A 15,209-nucleotide genomic window follows, 5' to 3' on the forward strand; every position below is an offset into this window, starting at 1 on the left:
GTCACAAAACGTTCTTAAGGACCCTATGCAGACAACACAATCCGGGGAGGAGTGAGGAAAACATGAGGAAAAAAGCATGCTGGAAGGGGCTGGAAGGAAAACAGGGTGCGCTGGTGTCCGGGGGAGGTGTGGCCGAGGCAAACAGTCCGAGGGATTCCGAGGCAAATCCATGAGTGTAGCAAAAGTCCAAGACCGGGTAATCCATCCTGACAGACAAACTGAGCTAAAAGCCGGAGAGGGATCCGGCGGAGGGACGGGGGAATAAAAGGGGGGTCACGGGACCGGACGCTCCCTAATCCCGGACTCAGAAGGTCAGGATGCCGTGATGAAGCCTGTGCCGTCGAATCACTCCCGGACACGCGGGTAGGCGGGCTTCCAGGCATCCATCTTCCAAAGCTGAGCCTAGATTGGCAGGAACATCTGGCTTTTATAGCACGGGGGGCTGGAACTGGAGGCATGTGCGGGAGATGAGTATAAGACAAGGAAGGGCTTAACGGCATCAATTTTCTAACTTCCAATACAGGGTCTCAGGGCAATGGACACAGCACATCTTCGGTTAAAACACAAGAGTTTGTTTAAGGCAAAAACCACAGACCTTGGTGTATCATCAGGCTTGAAAAATCGATTTTTATATTTCAGAAAAAAGACCAATATAAATCTCTCTTTTTGAGCAGGATTATAGAAAGTCATCTCTGACAGCAGTTTCCATCTAGGCTGGGATTTAGAATATCTTGTGGCAACAGCAGTTAGAGTCAAGTGACTCCTGGCGTTTGCTCAAATAGACAGGGAAACATTTGCCTAGACAGATTTTAATACAAGTCGCCAAGAGTGCACACCTGTGCACAAGAGATATTGTCTTGGTTTGAACTGGACCATATATCTGAACTATAATAGAACAATTGGAATCAAATAACCTCCTGAGATGGTTCTGAGACTTGCTTTAATTGCATTTTATCACAAAGCTGTCATTACAAAGTGCCACATTACCAGCGTGTTGTGGTAATATATTTATCTTATTAGAGGTATAATACATTTGTATCAGCCTCTGGGATATGTACAGTTCTCCCTTTTTCCTCAGGATTGGACAGGTGTTACCATAGTGAGTGTAATGAATAGAATATTAATTTCTGGAATTGTCCAGTGATACCTTGTCTACAGGTGTCCTTATCCTCAGACCAGTGGGATAGATCCTTTCCAAAATCGGCAGGATGGAAGAAACATAGCAGGATACAAATGCTTTTTGTGGTTGCAGGGAATAAAAAATGAAAAATCATATCAGGCAGTTTCTTTAAGGGATCACAGAACCATTTTCAACACAGGGGTAAGATACTGTACATAAAGACTGGTTTCCTGGTTTCTCTCTGTCCACCTTGGAATCTAAAGTTGCCCGACACCCCAGTGTCAGAATGCATTTGTCTTCACACAGTGGGACAGACTTGACCACCAGTCGCTCTAGCATAAAAGAGTGGAGGGACGCAGAATTCTGTGGTCTGGGAACACGACACCAGGTAGCAACTTTTCCTTCTCTCTTATATCTTTGGAATAAATGAACCTACTGTAGACAGGAATGGATAATTCCAGTCTTCAAGAGCCAGATTAAATGGTACAGCTGCTTTTAAATGTGACTTTTTTATCCAGATACTTCAATTAAATAATTAAGCATAGATTTTGAATAAAAACCAGAGGATCCTGTGGCTGTTAAGGTCTTGTTTTGGCCATTCCTGGCCTCGATAGAAGTGTATTTATCCACCGTGTTGGAAAGAGGCTGACTCACAGTCTGAAACAGCACTTCCAAAATCTTGTCCTGTCTTGGTGGCCCAGAGACTTTTGGTCTTTAGTCAAATGGCACTCTGTATGCTGTATGAACCGATTGACACACCTGCAGATACACTATCCCTCCAGGAGCAGGGCTGGACAGCCCTGGTCTTACTCAACCCAAACAGGCAAGACTCTGGCAACCCAGGTCAAGCATAGATAAACAGAGAAAGACTTCCACATGAATGTATCTGTTTTATTAGTAAGAATAGATGCCCCTGTGCTCATTGACACATGCCTGGATTTACAATACATCTTTGATAACCTTAGTCTCCACGAAGCACAAGAAAAGAAATACCGGTCAGAAAGATACACTTTTGCATAAACCCTCAGCTAACCAGCTAATTATTCAGCCTGCTTATAAGAGAAGACATTTAGAATCAATTACGTAAAAGTAAAGGAGGTTGCATGAGTAATCCTCAGTAATTGCCCTGTAAGAGTGCGAGACCCCAGGAAACATTCTGCTCCCGACGTTCCTCTCTACACAAGAGGGTAGCTGGCTAAGGAAGCGATCCCACACTGGTTGTGTTTATTTCGGGACATCCTGATGTAGCCGTTTTCTCCCCAGGAGACGCCCCAGCTGGAACACACAGCGCAGTAAATGCATAAAAGGAGTTAGACTCACCAAATATACCAACAGCAGGGACTTATACTACTGAAAATATTGTTTTCCTGTGCCTTGGAGTAGTTTTGAACAGTAACTCGGAACACGTTGTTTGAAGCTTGAGGTCGGGTCATGTGAAAATAAGAATGCTCATTTATACAATGAGTGGTTAGTAATAGATGGAGAAGGATACTGACAGGAAATGTGATTTTTCTATTTTAAAAAGAGTTGATGGAACCTTTGTGTCAAGGCATTCAGTAACATTTTTATTCAATTGTACAGTAGAATTGTATGGCACAATTTGTGGATCGATGGTACTGCATATAGTGTTAGATTTGTAGTATTGACTATTGATTATGTATCTGGTCATCTTAAGACTGTATTGATCTTTCGAATAAACTACAGCTGTGAATGTCATCTTAGTTTTATGGATGGTTGTGAAAAAAGATCTCCTTGCACACGTTAAGTTTGATTGATAGTTCAAAGGATCAAGGTCGTTCAAGAGACCTAAACTCTAGTCCATCAAACTTGCATGTACTGTATCTAACCTTCCAGAAAAAGTGTACTTCCTGCACAGAAAGCCTCTTCCAGCACACATAGCATGCATTAATGTTATACCAGTACCGTTAGGCTCACCTGTTTTTCACAATCCAGTAATCTTTAGTAGACTCAGTCCCATAGCCAACTACTAACACTCCATGATTCAGGGAAGTGGAGCTGCAGCCAGGCTCATCATAGATGCCTGCAATGAGACAGGGACACTTCTCGTTAAGAAGGCAGGATTATATTATGAAAAATTGTCTTGTTTCTAAATAGACTTTAAATGGTGCACATGAGCTAGCAACATTTGTAGTGTGGATAGCATAGTCTAATGCAAATCTCCTTCCTGTTAATAGACTTATTAATATTCCTATTAATGTTTAAGTCTGTTGTGGAGGATGCAGGGCAACCCTACCAGGAGTGCAAAGCTCCTGACATCATAGCTCCTAGGCTCCCTGGGGCACTCAGACCTCTCCACCATGACAAGGTCATGATCCCAGGTGAGGATTCCATCTCTCAGCCGGCCTGAGGAGCTGGAGACTGTTGCTGTGGGAAAGGGCAGTCTGGTCTGCTCTGCCTGTTACAACCGTGAGCCTCCCCAGGAGTGAGCAGTGACAAAATGAGGTGAGATGAGATGATCGCAGGGCCTGCATCACGCTGAGAGCCTGGGACAGCTCACACGCCTGTGGTGGAGGGGAGGGCTGCTACAGTACCGGACTTATAGAGTTGAAACGAAGGATTTCCTGCGTCGATGCCCACAGACACAGGCCCCATGATGGCCACAGCACTCTGGAGGGTGCTCTCGTCTCTGGGAACGACATCGAAGTATCCAGAGCACGTGGACCCGATGGTGTTGGGACTGAAACGGCAGGTCGAGTCCTGGACATGGAAAGTGGAGAAAAATTATCACACTATAGATAATAAATGGTGGGTTACCAAGTATAGAGGAACAGAAATCTTATCAGTCATTAATTGTCAAGTTTAAGAAAACCTAAAGTTTACTCAGGCCTATTATTTATAACTGGAGTAAAATCCTGTTGCCGTGACAATAGGATTAATGGTTTCTGTACCTTCAAAGGTCACTAATACACAGCCCACATCTGAATGGACTGGTGCAGCCTGGGGTAAGTTTCGTCCTTACAAACAGCCTAATTTCTGTCTCGCAAGATATAGACAACCAGTCTCTGTTATCACAGGTTTGTGATCTTATTTACAATTATTGCAGTAGCGTCTGTTAAGGCCAGAACAGTGGTAGAACAGCACTACAGCCTCACTGTTCAAGACTCCTTGTGGTGCATTCTGCCTGGGGCATCTGTTTATGAGGAGTCTGCATGTTCCTCTTGGGTTTTCTCTGGGCACTCCCCAAAGATGCTATTGATGTGTTTTATTGTCACTCTCTATGGAATATAGAATACCCTCTATGTAATATTCAACCCATCTGGCTAGTTTACTTGCTTGTGGTTACATGACATAAGAATCACAACCAACTGTTTTATTAAGGAGATGTTGTATCTTGTCCTACTCCCATGACATCCCGTTGTGCAAAAAAGTACATGCTGTCTTGTTTTAAATACTCTTCCCCTCGGTTTCCACTTGTGTTGTTTGGTTCATGTGTCACTGTCTATTCTGAAGAAGTGCAGTGGCTTGGCTTTGTCAATGACTTTGAGGGTTTCTAAGAATTGAATAAGGTAATCTTGTGCACTTCTCCACTCAAAACTGAGAAGATTCCATTCTTTCAGCCCTGTGTGGGGTCCAAACTGAAGCCGCCGTCACCAAACTGAGAAGCCATTTTATGGGGGTGACGATAAGTGAACCTGTTGTGACAAACTTATCAGAAATGTGCCCCATCCAAACCACAAATTACAGCACTCTCCTGATCCCGAATAAAGCTCATTGATTGATCATGAGGAGATCTCACCCTGGCCTCGTAAGGATAGAAGTCTTCAGTGTCAATTCCTCCCGCTGCCTTAATGTAAAGAAAGGCCTGGTCCATCAGGCCTCCTCCACAGCCGTAGTTCCCAAAGGCTCTAGAGCAGTCGACCAGCTGTTGCTCGCTCAGAGACACCAGCTTCCCAGTTGCCCGGAAGTGCTGCCCTTCCAGAGAGCCTGTCTGTGGACAACACACACACACACACTTGATCAGATGACATCCTCTCAGCCAGCATGTGATATTAAGACAAAGATCAGCATCATGCAACATATCAGTTGGGTCAGTTTATAATAACAGACAGTTTATATTAATAAACAAGTCATCTTTCAACACCAAATAACAGCACAGCGTGCATGACATCCAGTTAAATGTTAATAACAGGAGCTGTTTGATCAGAAATTCTCGCATAGCTGATTCTTGAATGAAGAGAGGCAAGGATTCAGCTACAGCAGGTGTCACACACCCATGTGCTGTGTGCACTGGTGCCTTGTTTCTGAAATACATGCTGAATTCGGAGACTTAATGGCTCTTCAGTGACACCCACCTCAGCTCCCATTGTACTTGATCGCTGTGCTATTGATCATGCACTGCTCTTGTGGGCTGTCAGCAGTTTCTTCCTCGCAAAACATTCAGTGTAATTGTACAGAACCCATTTAGCAAAATCTGAAATGCCTGGTGTTTTTTTAACCATTGCTCCTGAATATGTCCATGTTTCTTTTGGGCTGCTAAAATCTCATCCCGGGAGACACATTTTTTGACAATATGAAGAGGTTTTTTTTTCAGATCTCTGCTACAGTTTCCATGAAGAATTGTCCATAAGCACATTAAAGTTACTGTAACAAAGGAGAAGAGGCAATTTAATCCTCACGCCAGTGTGGGTGGAAAGCTGAGATAAACCCCTAAGTATTCCAAACCTTGTGTGATAACAAAAATAAATATTAATTCTAATTTTTACGAAAACAAGTAAAACCCGGTCTTTAATTTCCATTGGTGCTGGTCAATTGACTGCAAGTAATCTCAGTAGTGATAACCAACTACAATCAGACCTGTCTGTCTGAAAAGGCTAAGTGTTAATTCCATGTTTTTAGAACGTCTTACCGCACTGAAGGCCCAACATGAACCACAGCTCAACTGGTTCTTGACTCCAGTGACATATCCCATGGTCCTCCAGTCAACACTGTCAAGCACATTAGAGTCCTTTGCCTGGAAGGTGAAGCCACTCTTGGCTTTGGTGGTGTTGAAGTGGCCCAGACAGCCCTGGAACATCATGTGCTTGTACTCCTCATTGTCCTGAGGGGGGCGATAGAGAGACTTGTCAGCCCAGTCGACTGCATGTTAACACATAACCTCTCCGAACAAGGCTTTCTACTATGTATAATGTGTTGCAAAGCAAATTGTTATGATATAAAGCTTTCATTTACACCAGAGTGAGAAGAAATACACCAGGTTATTGTTTCTCCAGGTTATTGTTTTTTTTAATTATTTGAGACACCATCCTATTGCAGTCTTTAAACGTTTTACTTGAACTATGTGAGTTACAAGAAAGGGCAGAAAAATGAATCACAGGCAACTCCCCCCTAGGATTTTTAATGACCACAGAAAGGCAGGACCTAAGTTTTACATCCAAAGGACATTGCCTTTTTAGAGTATAGTGTCCCCATCACTATACTGGGGCATTAGGACCACACAGACTGCAGGGTGAGCGCCCCCTAATGGCCCCACTATCACCACTTCCAGCAGCAACCTTAATTTTTCCCAGGAGATCTCTCATCCAGGTACTGAGCAAGCCTGCTGAGCTTCAGTGGGCTGCCAGTTGTGAGCTGCAGGGTGATAATCTGGGTCTTGCCACCAGCTCTTTTACACCATACTGCAGAGAGACAGGACTGTCTTGAAATCGGTAACCTCGCTTGAAAATGAGGTTCAGAATATGACAAAGTGCATAAGCAAAGGAATCTTCTTAGAGAGTTGATGATTTCTAAAGCTGAATCAGTCTATGACTTTCAGACCGCAGGGAGAATCACCATGTCTGCGAATGCAGTCATCCCCAGCCTGTAGGACTTGAGGCCCAGGTCGGCCAGCGTGTTGTGTTCGATCACTAGCTTGAGGTTGGACAGCCAGGTCTCTTTACGCCGGGACTCCTCAACAGGGGAGCTGTAGTTCCTGCCTGCAAACAGAAATGCACACAATCTAGTCTTTCTCATTGAAGTTTCCTGAAAGTCCATAAATTCCGTGTTTCCGCCTGAAAAATAGGATTCATATTCAGCGGATGTATTATGAATGGTTAAAAAAACCTGAAAGTCACCATCACCAGTATAATAGGACTGTAGCACTCTTAGGTTCACGTGGGCATGCGCCCCTGCCGCTGCTGCTTTAAGTCGGCCCCCACCGCTGGGAACTCGAACCTTGGACTCCGGCGTCACTCATCAAGGACCCAGCCGGCTGAGCTAAAGGGAAGTCTCCCGTCAGCCTGGCAGCTGCGGTCCCTGCTATTCACAGAGAAGGGCGGTGACGTCACCGCGCTGGTAAGCCGGCTCCCACAACCTGCAATGTCGGCCGTATGCGTTACAGTTCTTTGATTGGTAAATTCGTTTTTCAGTTCAGTTATAAATTAATCTGTGTATTCGTAAGTTTAGATGTTCTGTTGCTTCATTTAAAAATGAAAGCATTTACTGTATTTTTTTTCATTGAAAAAATGCCCACATTGCAGTACGTCTTTTTTTCTGTTTGTGAACGACAAAACGGTAAAACGGAGAGGCTGGCGACACTAAAGAGATTGTTAATAATAAAGAAGAGCTTAAGCCATTCTCTTTTTGCACTTTCATAAAGGAGGATCGTGTGTGTTCGTTTGCTGCGATACGTGTGTACAATCTAACTTCGGTCTCATTCAGTTTCTATTTCACATCTGCATGCTTTCCTTTACCTGCTTTATTTTCACCAACCGTATTATTCCCCTTTACACCTGCAGTAAGATCGATTGTTTGTGTGTAAATAAGGTTCTGTAGGACCTTCCCTGGAAATCAAAACATACTGTGTGCAAGTTCCAGGTGTTTATCTGAAAATAAAACCAAAAAAGTCTGGAAACTAGAAGCCTGGTGAAAAAACTGAAACCAGAAGAGACAGTATTTTGCCCCCTGGAAATATCCGTCCGGTTTATAACATGTTCTTCCAGTTCGGGACAGCTGGAGCCTGTTTCTGAAAACAACAGACGCAAGACAGGGTCACCTTGAACGGGACAGCAGCAGTCCATCACAGCGTCGTTGGAAATGTGTATGAAAATCTGAAAGAAGCCAAGACTGGGTTACAGCCTTTTACACCAAAGACTTAGCATGACGTTACGGCAAATGGCACAGCCCCTGCCGGGCGAAGCTCTTTCGGATCTGGGTGCAGGCGCGTTCTTGCTGTGAAGACAAAATAATATCTGGACCACCAGCTTCCAGCCTCGTGTGTACAGAGACCCTTGTCATATAGAGCCTTTTGAAAATAGACTGGTGGAGTATCACGGAGTGCAACAACATAAGTAACTTTCGTCACGACTACCCATTCTTTAATGTAAGTGGTAGAGAAGGTTTGATTCAGGGTACGATAATGCCGAAGATCCAGTTCTTTCATTCGGTGCGGCGCGGCGTGGGATTGGACGCTTTCAGCCGGGAGTACTGTAGCCGTGCGCTCAGTTTAAATTAATGAAAGGACTAAAACCAACCGTCTCTCTTAATATTCTTTATTACAGGTTGCTTACAGTTTATCGCTCTAAATAACATTTAATTCATGTAAAATCCTCAGAGTTTATTACACTATAGTATTCACTATGTGTGATGTTCGAGTTTCTTAATATTGTCTAGAAATATGTGTAATTTCGTTTTATGTAGCGGCGCAACTATTGTTAATTCTCAGTTAAATATGTAAACTTTTGTTTTAGTTACAGACAAGATGTTGTATTAGAAGACGGTATTTAATTTTGTCCGCAATACTAAAGTCTGAGTTTAAATAAAGGAAGATAACGAAAGGACTAAGACTAGCCGTCTCCTCTTTAATGTTCTTTATTACAGTTACGGCGATCCCACGTTTGTGTTCGCTGGAACCCGTAACATAACAATACAGTCAGTCCGAGAAAGGAAGACAGGATGTTGAGGTTTGAATTTTTGGATGACGCAAAGCAACAACCCGACCTTCTACCGAACATGACGCATAGAAGAAGGTGGGTGTCTGGAAAACTGGTTTGTAACAAAAGCAACGTCTTCGGGAAATAACGACCAGCTCACATAAAGACCTTAGCTTTTAAAAAACGGAGAGCGCAGAAACTGATCCCGGTTGAGACAATGAGGTTAAACGTGACTCGCAAACAGCCGGGTGGGATTTTAGGAGCAGAAGCTGAAGGCCCCATTAGACGGATCAAGCTTTTCAAATTGACGGCACATAAATAAAAGGTGACAGGAGCAGCAAACTTCTGTTCGGCCACATTCGTCACATTTGGTAACCTGATGCTCTTACTGTGCAAGAGACTGGATTTGCTCTTTCATTTACAATTCTTTCTTTCTCATTTTGACCTAAGAATCATTGGAGCTGCATTCTACATTTACTCATGGTGTCTGTAAGCATCTATTTTTACTGTTCTGGGAGGCAAACGTTTCGAGTGTTCACTTCAAAGATTTTTGGAAACGTTGAACAAAGTAAAGTACCGCACGACCAACAGTGGAAAATCTCTCTAATATTTGAATGAAGAGGATAGAAGACACAATGTTGTTAAGAGAAATTATTCCAATCTTTTTTTTTACACATACTGTAGCCCTGAGACGAGACATTACAATGGACAGAACTGTGTCCCCTTCGGCTGAGAAAAGAAGAGTGTTAGGCATGAAGTCTGTGAGATGGTCTCCTTGCTGAGGTTTATCACCAAGGAGTGCGGGTTGCCATGAGTTTCTTACCATGTTTAAGTTTCCACTTCTCGAACTCAAAGTCCTGAAGAAATAGGCTGGCTGAGTGGACCACACCAATGCAGAGAGCGGACAGAATGATCAATTTCATCCTGAAAAGACGAAGTAAGAAACAAGAAGGTGGTTATTTCTCCCTCTCTTTAATGTGCTGAACACTGCGCTGTCTTCACCGTTCCTCACTTGAGTTCTTTGATGAGCATCTGAATGAAAATGAAACCGGTGTGTTTTATGAAGAGCTCTTGTGTGTCAGGTGGCTGTCACAAGAACATTACAAACTCTAAAAGATTCCTTCACCAAGACAGAAAGAATGGGGAAATGAGGTTCACAAAAACAAGAGTCTGCAGATTCTTTTTGAGGAGATCCAGTTCTTGCATGTTGCTTGCCTTTTCCTCAATTGGTCACATAAGAAAATTAGAAAGACCAGTCATCCCTTGTGTTAGCTGCACTGGGTGTTAGTAGGCTTTTGGTCCAAGTATCTCATCCACTAATTTCTTGAAAGTTCCTTGACAGTAGTGTAGCCAAAGGTTTGAGAGAAGCTCATGGGAGCCGGGTCAGACTCCAGAGTGAAATGCGTTGTTAAAGACCCTATGCGTGACGGTATAATCTGGAAGAGTCTGGAGAAGGACATCAGGGGAAGATACAGCAGGGTTGGGACGAATTGGCAGACAGGGGACGGTGACTGTCGGTGACAATGACTGCTTTTCCCCCGGTGCACGGGGGAAAAACAGAAGCAACCAAGTTCAGGGAGATCCAAAAGGGTTGTCAGGGCACAGTCCATATTCCATAAACCGGGGGATCCATCCGGGACGAAGACAGTTCAAATCCCTGGAAAGGGGGACCAAGGCCAGGAACACAGAGAACTAAAACCTTAGCGGGACCAGGCGCTCCGAGCCCCGGACTCAGTAGGTCAGGACTCCGGGGTGAAGGCATATGGCCTCAGGCTACTCCAGGCCTGCTGATAGGCGGGCCTTCGGACGTCCGTCTTCCAAAGCTGAGCCTAGGCTTATGAAGGCTTATAAAGCCAAAACACTAACAAGATACCGGAAAATAATGAAACTGAATCAATGAGAGAAACGAGTAGGAGCAGGAATGTGGAACGTAACAGAAACCTTTCTGAAACAAAACACAGCTCACTGTGCTTTGCTCTGTCCTGCTGACAAAGTTTTAATAATGGAATATAAGGGGAGGAAATTAGAAGTTTGTCTTGACTAAAGAAAAATCCAGCTGCCTGTTTTGTCAACTTTTTTCTCCTGCAGTGTTGCGGTGGGCAATGATAGGTACTTGTAGTCCCACATTTCTGCATGCATTGCAGGCATTTAAAACAGTTCAAGCACTTTAAGAATTAGGATTTTTAGACTTATTCTTTAAAACTCTTCAGCACTAAAACAGTATATTGCTGTATACTGTGGAGTGCTCATAGTGAGTTTTACTCACTTTGTTTTCTGTGTTCTTTTTGTCTAGAAATGTTAACTTCTTCTTTTGTATGTGATGTTCATGTGATGAGTACCCATCTCTCCAGGGGACAGTTCAAACTTATTGAAATAGTAAGATTAAGAAGAAGGTTGATTCATGTAGAGTCACTGCATTTTAACAGTAGACTTTAGTCCCTTACAGCTGGTCTCACAGATTTCATTTTAGCAAGAATGGGCTATGCTGCACACAATTGCTGATGTTAGCTCAATCAGGAGAAAGAGGGCTTGTGAGAGGATTGAATGTAACTGTGTGTTGAGGTTGTTGTAAACTAATTTATACATTGAAAAGTGGATCTAGTTCATTCACAAGATGTTGAGGATAAATGCTTTGATCCTGAATTTAATTTACATTACTCCATGATACTGGTGAGATGATTTTAAATTTAACAACAATTTCGACCAGTAGGCTGTATCTTGCGCCCGGGATAGGGTGGACAGCAGGTGTATTGAGAAAAGGTGACCACCAGAGGCCGCCATTGTGACACTCCTTACTTAGTCTGCGATTCAACCACACTACTACGATAACGTGGTAAACTCTAGCCTGTTTAATTCTCCCCAACCCTTTTCATTTTCAATGTGAGTGAAATAAGCTTATTTTAATCAATTTTCTCTGTGTTTTAGATTTTATGTAAAGCATTTCAGGAATTGTCTAATTTGGAGTGAATGTATTTTCAAGGAGCATAGGTGAGTGTGATTGCAGATCATACAGATCTTTTAAAAGTTTCAAGTGTGGTAAAGTTATTAGTACATGATATGCTATCTGCTGCATTATTTTGTTCAGCAGTTAAAGGTATTGCTGTCCCTTTTTTATCGTCTTCTTATTAACGTCATTCCCAATTTAGTGTCTGTTTATGATCGTGGCTCTATATCTAGTGAGAACACTATTGTAATTAAAAAGAGAAGAAAAGAAACACAACGTTTCGGCTGAAACACAGCTGAAACGTTGTGTTTCTTTTCCTCTCTTTTCAGCATTGAATAAACCTTTACTTGTTCCTTTGCAGCCTATGTGTGCTGAGGCAGCTACCTGCTTTAACCACTATTATAATTGTTTAATACAGTGAAAATCTAACAGAAGGTAACAATTAGATTATAATTTAATAATAAATGAAATTCTAAAAAATACTTAGCAAGGTGTTAATATATTTAAAGAACAGGAGACTGCAAAACAGAAAAAGAGTAACTAATGATTAGAATCTTTGAACTAAAGAACAGTCTCAGGATTGTGACAGAATAGAAAAATGGTAGTGGTTGTAATTTGTAAAAGTGGTGCTCAGAGATTTAGCTAGGAGGCAAACCCATATCTAGAAGTGTCTGTACTCTATATATTTTCGAAATCTTAATGGCTTTATTAAAGGACCAGCTGTTTGTACATTTCTTATCAAGCCAAGATCCTTTACAAGCACCTCAAACTTTGTTTAAAAATACAAGATGCAACTCTAAACTGCTCAAATATGCCAAGAAAATAATGGATAAAAGAAAGGTTTTTAATGTTGCTTCAGCTAAAGTAAAAGTGTTTTGCAACACAGGTTGTGAAAAAAGTAGAATCTGGAATAGTTCACAAGGAAACTTTTCAGACTTTTCAGGTTTAGTTGCATAGTTTAAAGTTGCTTTACACCCTATAGGTAGTTGAAGTTATGCTATTTAAAAAATTCCATTGTACGGAAACAAAAACAAATCAAAACATCACATGCAATGTGTTCTTTAATCAGTTTAAGCTAAGGTGTGAAAAGGTGCTTGTTTGTATATATTCTAGGGTTCTGAGATGAAATCTTACCCTTCCCTGACTGGTTCATACCTGACATTTCTGTGCTCATGGCCTGAGGTTCTGTTGGAATTGCCAGTGTTGCAATACAGAAAATTCCCATTGCCCAAAACTCCATGACTCCAGTTTCAGTTTTTTAGTTTGGCCTCAAAGACTCTAAAACAGGAGTGGGATATCTACAGTAGGTCCTGGTGGCGCAGTGTCTCTTCAAGGCAGCTGCACTTTAACAGCTCGGGGAGGTTGTTAAGTTGATCTCATTAAGCCTTTGGTATTGTCACGATCGGGATCCCTCCTCTTAAGGGCTCCCCGACTCTTTCGTATTTTAGTTAATAATGTGCACCTGCCACCTGTTTTGTGTCCCATTATTTAAGCCTGGCGCTCTCGCTATTCCTGGCTCTGGATTGGGAGATGGACGCCCAGAAGCCCAGCTACCCGTGGGTCCAGGAGAGACCTGACAGCATATGCTTCATCACGGCGTCCTGACCATCTGAGACTGGAGCTCGGAGCGCCTGGCTGTGTTATCCTGTTTTTATCTTTCTGGTTCCCTGTCCCTGTTCCGGATCCCGTTCCGGATTGTAACTGTGTTTGTTTCGTCTTGGTTGGATCCCCCTGTTTTGGACTTTGGACTGCACCCCAGATTTCCCCTTTTGGACTGCCTGAACTCATTTGCCATCGCCACCCCACCCCCCCGAGCACCGGATCACTGGAATTGCATTGCAATTAGAGCTCCTAAAATTCAAGAGGAAGATGTACCACAGTTCCCACATTCACCAGCTCACTCGTACCCATCAGCAGAGCTTTTCAGATGGCTGATTGTGGATTCGGCTATTTTGTGTTCAATGTATCTGTGACAGGCCATTGGCCAGTGCATAACTGCAGGGAATTAATGGTTTTGATGAGGAGGGCTGATTATGATGCTCCTGCCTCAGATGCTGTGTTAACATATGTGTTCTGTGTGTAGTTGTGAGACCAGAGAACAGGAGATTCAGCTGGATTCCTCTAGCCTTGATGGAAGCTGGGTGGAGGGCTAATTATCATGCTTCTGGCTCAGCCAGCAGCTGCTGTGCTAATGTGTGTTGTGAGTGTGAACATGTGAGACTGGAGAACAGGAGACTGATCTGGACTCCTCCAGCCCTGATGAAGGAAGGATGGAGGGGCAGATTTATAAACTCCTGGTTGTGCTGATGTATCTAGGGGGATGAGAACACGCAAGGCTTAACAGTGTGAGAGCTAATGTTAACAACAAACTAGTTTGTACAGATGCAGCCATTCAAAATGCGCGGTAAAAACCTGCGGTACAGTAACCTACCCACAAGCCACCGCAGGGCACCGGAGGGCACCGTGGTAGGTGATTGGCTGGCCAAAATGACCGACAGGGGCACTCGTGGTGCATTGGTTGGTAGTGCAAAGATTTAATCATTTAATGTCTTTACTGTGCACATTTTAATCCGCTTAGTTTTGAATATTTATATGGATTTTACCACTAAAGGGAAATTTTAGTAGCTGAGTATAAAAAGAAGAGGAGCATAATGCATTTGAAGGTCATAAACGATATTAATTTAGGAACATAAACATTACTGTATGTATGTAAACTGTACTGTGTATGGCTGGTCTTGGTAGTTTAAAGAAAAAATACACACCAGTATTCCATTTCTCCCTAAACATTTTAAGCATGAAAGTTTTATGAAACGGTACCCAAATATGCGATTGCTGTATAGAATGAATTTTAATTAAAAAAAAAATATTTAACACGAACATTAAGCTGTTTACATCTTCCGCCTGAGAACAGTCACCAGTTGCTACCCAACGCAGAAACACAGCCACTAACTAGCAAAGAGAGGACATTAGCTACCCAATATGATAAAGAAATAAATGATTATTTTGTTTATTTCTTTTGCACATTTATTTGAACATTTCCATCGATTGTACAAGCACTTGGAAACTGTCCAATCCCTAGTTCATCAGGCATTTTACCGGTCTGGCGCCGGTCTGTGTCTTCCAGGATATAATGCCAGCGAACTCTTGTTTTTATGTCCACTATAACAGACAATCTCCTTTGCTTTTAACGGAGCGTTTAATAATTTCCTAAAATGAAAATGATTTACTTTATTTCCCTCACGGGATCAATAAAAGTATCTATCATCTGTCTAAACTA

The 15,209-nt window shown here is 42.6% G+C and overlaps 1 protein-coding gene and 1 long non-coding RNA gene across 3 annotated transcripts; one reads left to right on the forward strand and one right to left on the reverse strand.

Annotated features, from left to right (window-relative positions):
* Positions 1 to 1,997: 1,997 nt before the first annotated feature.
* On the reverse strand, positions 1,998 to 9,911 carry LOC102691083 (procathepsin L-like). Its single transcript, XM_069195563.1, has 7 exons — positions 9,812 to 9,911; positions 6,911 to 7,053; positions 5,988 to 6,179; positions 4,878 to 5,069; positions 3,673 to 3,838; positions 3,056 to 3,161; positions 1,998 to 2,395 (listed from the first exon to the last, which is right to left on the reverse strand). Exons 1-7 carry the CDS (start codon positions 9,909 to 9,911, stop codon positions 2,296 to 2,298), a joined length of 999 nt encoding a protein of 332 aa, XP_069051664.1. The 3' UTR covers positions 1,998 to 2,295.
* LOC138241792 (uncharacterized) lies at positions 7,316 to 14,891 on the forward strand. 2 transcript variants are annotated; one of them, XR_011191065.1, is made up of 3 exons: positions 7,316 to 8,438; positions 8,936 to 11,976; positions 13,426 to 14,891. It is a non-coding gene; the product is annotated as an uncharacterized lncRNA (long non-coding RNA). The 2 variants fall into 2 exon arrangements; XR_011191064.1 differs by having other exon boundaries at positions 8,936 to 9,084.
* Positions 14,892 to 15,209: the final 318 nt, after the last annotated feature.

The sequence above is a fragment of the Lepisosteus oculatus genome, chromosome 11 (assembly GCF_040954835.1).
Source record: "Lepisosteus oculatus isolate fLepOcu1 chromosome 11, fLepOcu1.hap2, whole genome shotgun sequence".
Taxonomy (NCBI): Eukaryota; Metazoa; Chordata; class Actinopteri; order Semionotiformes; family Lepisosteidae; genus Lepisosteus; species Lepisosteus oculatus.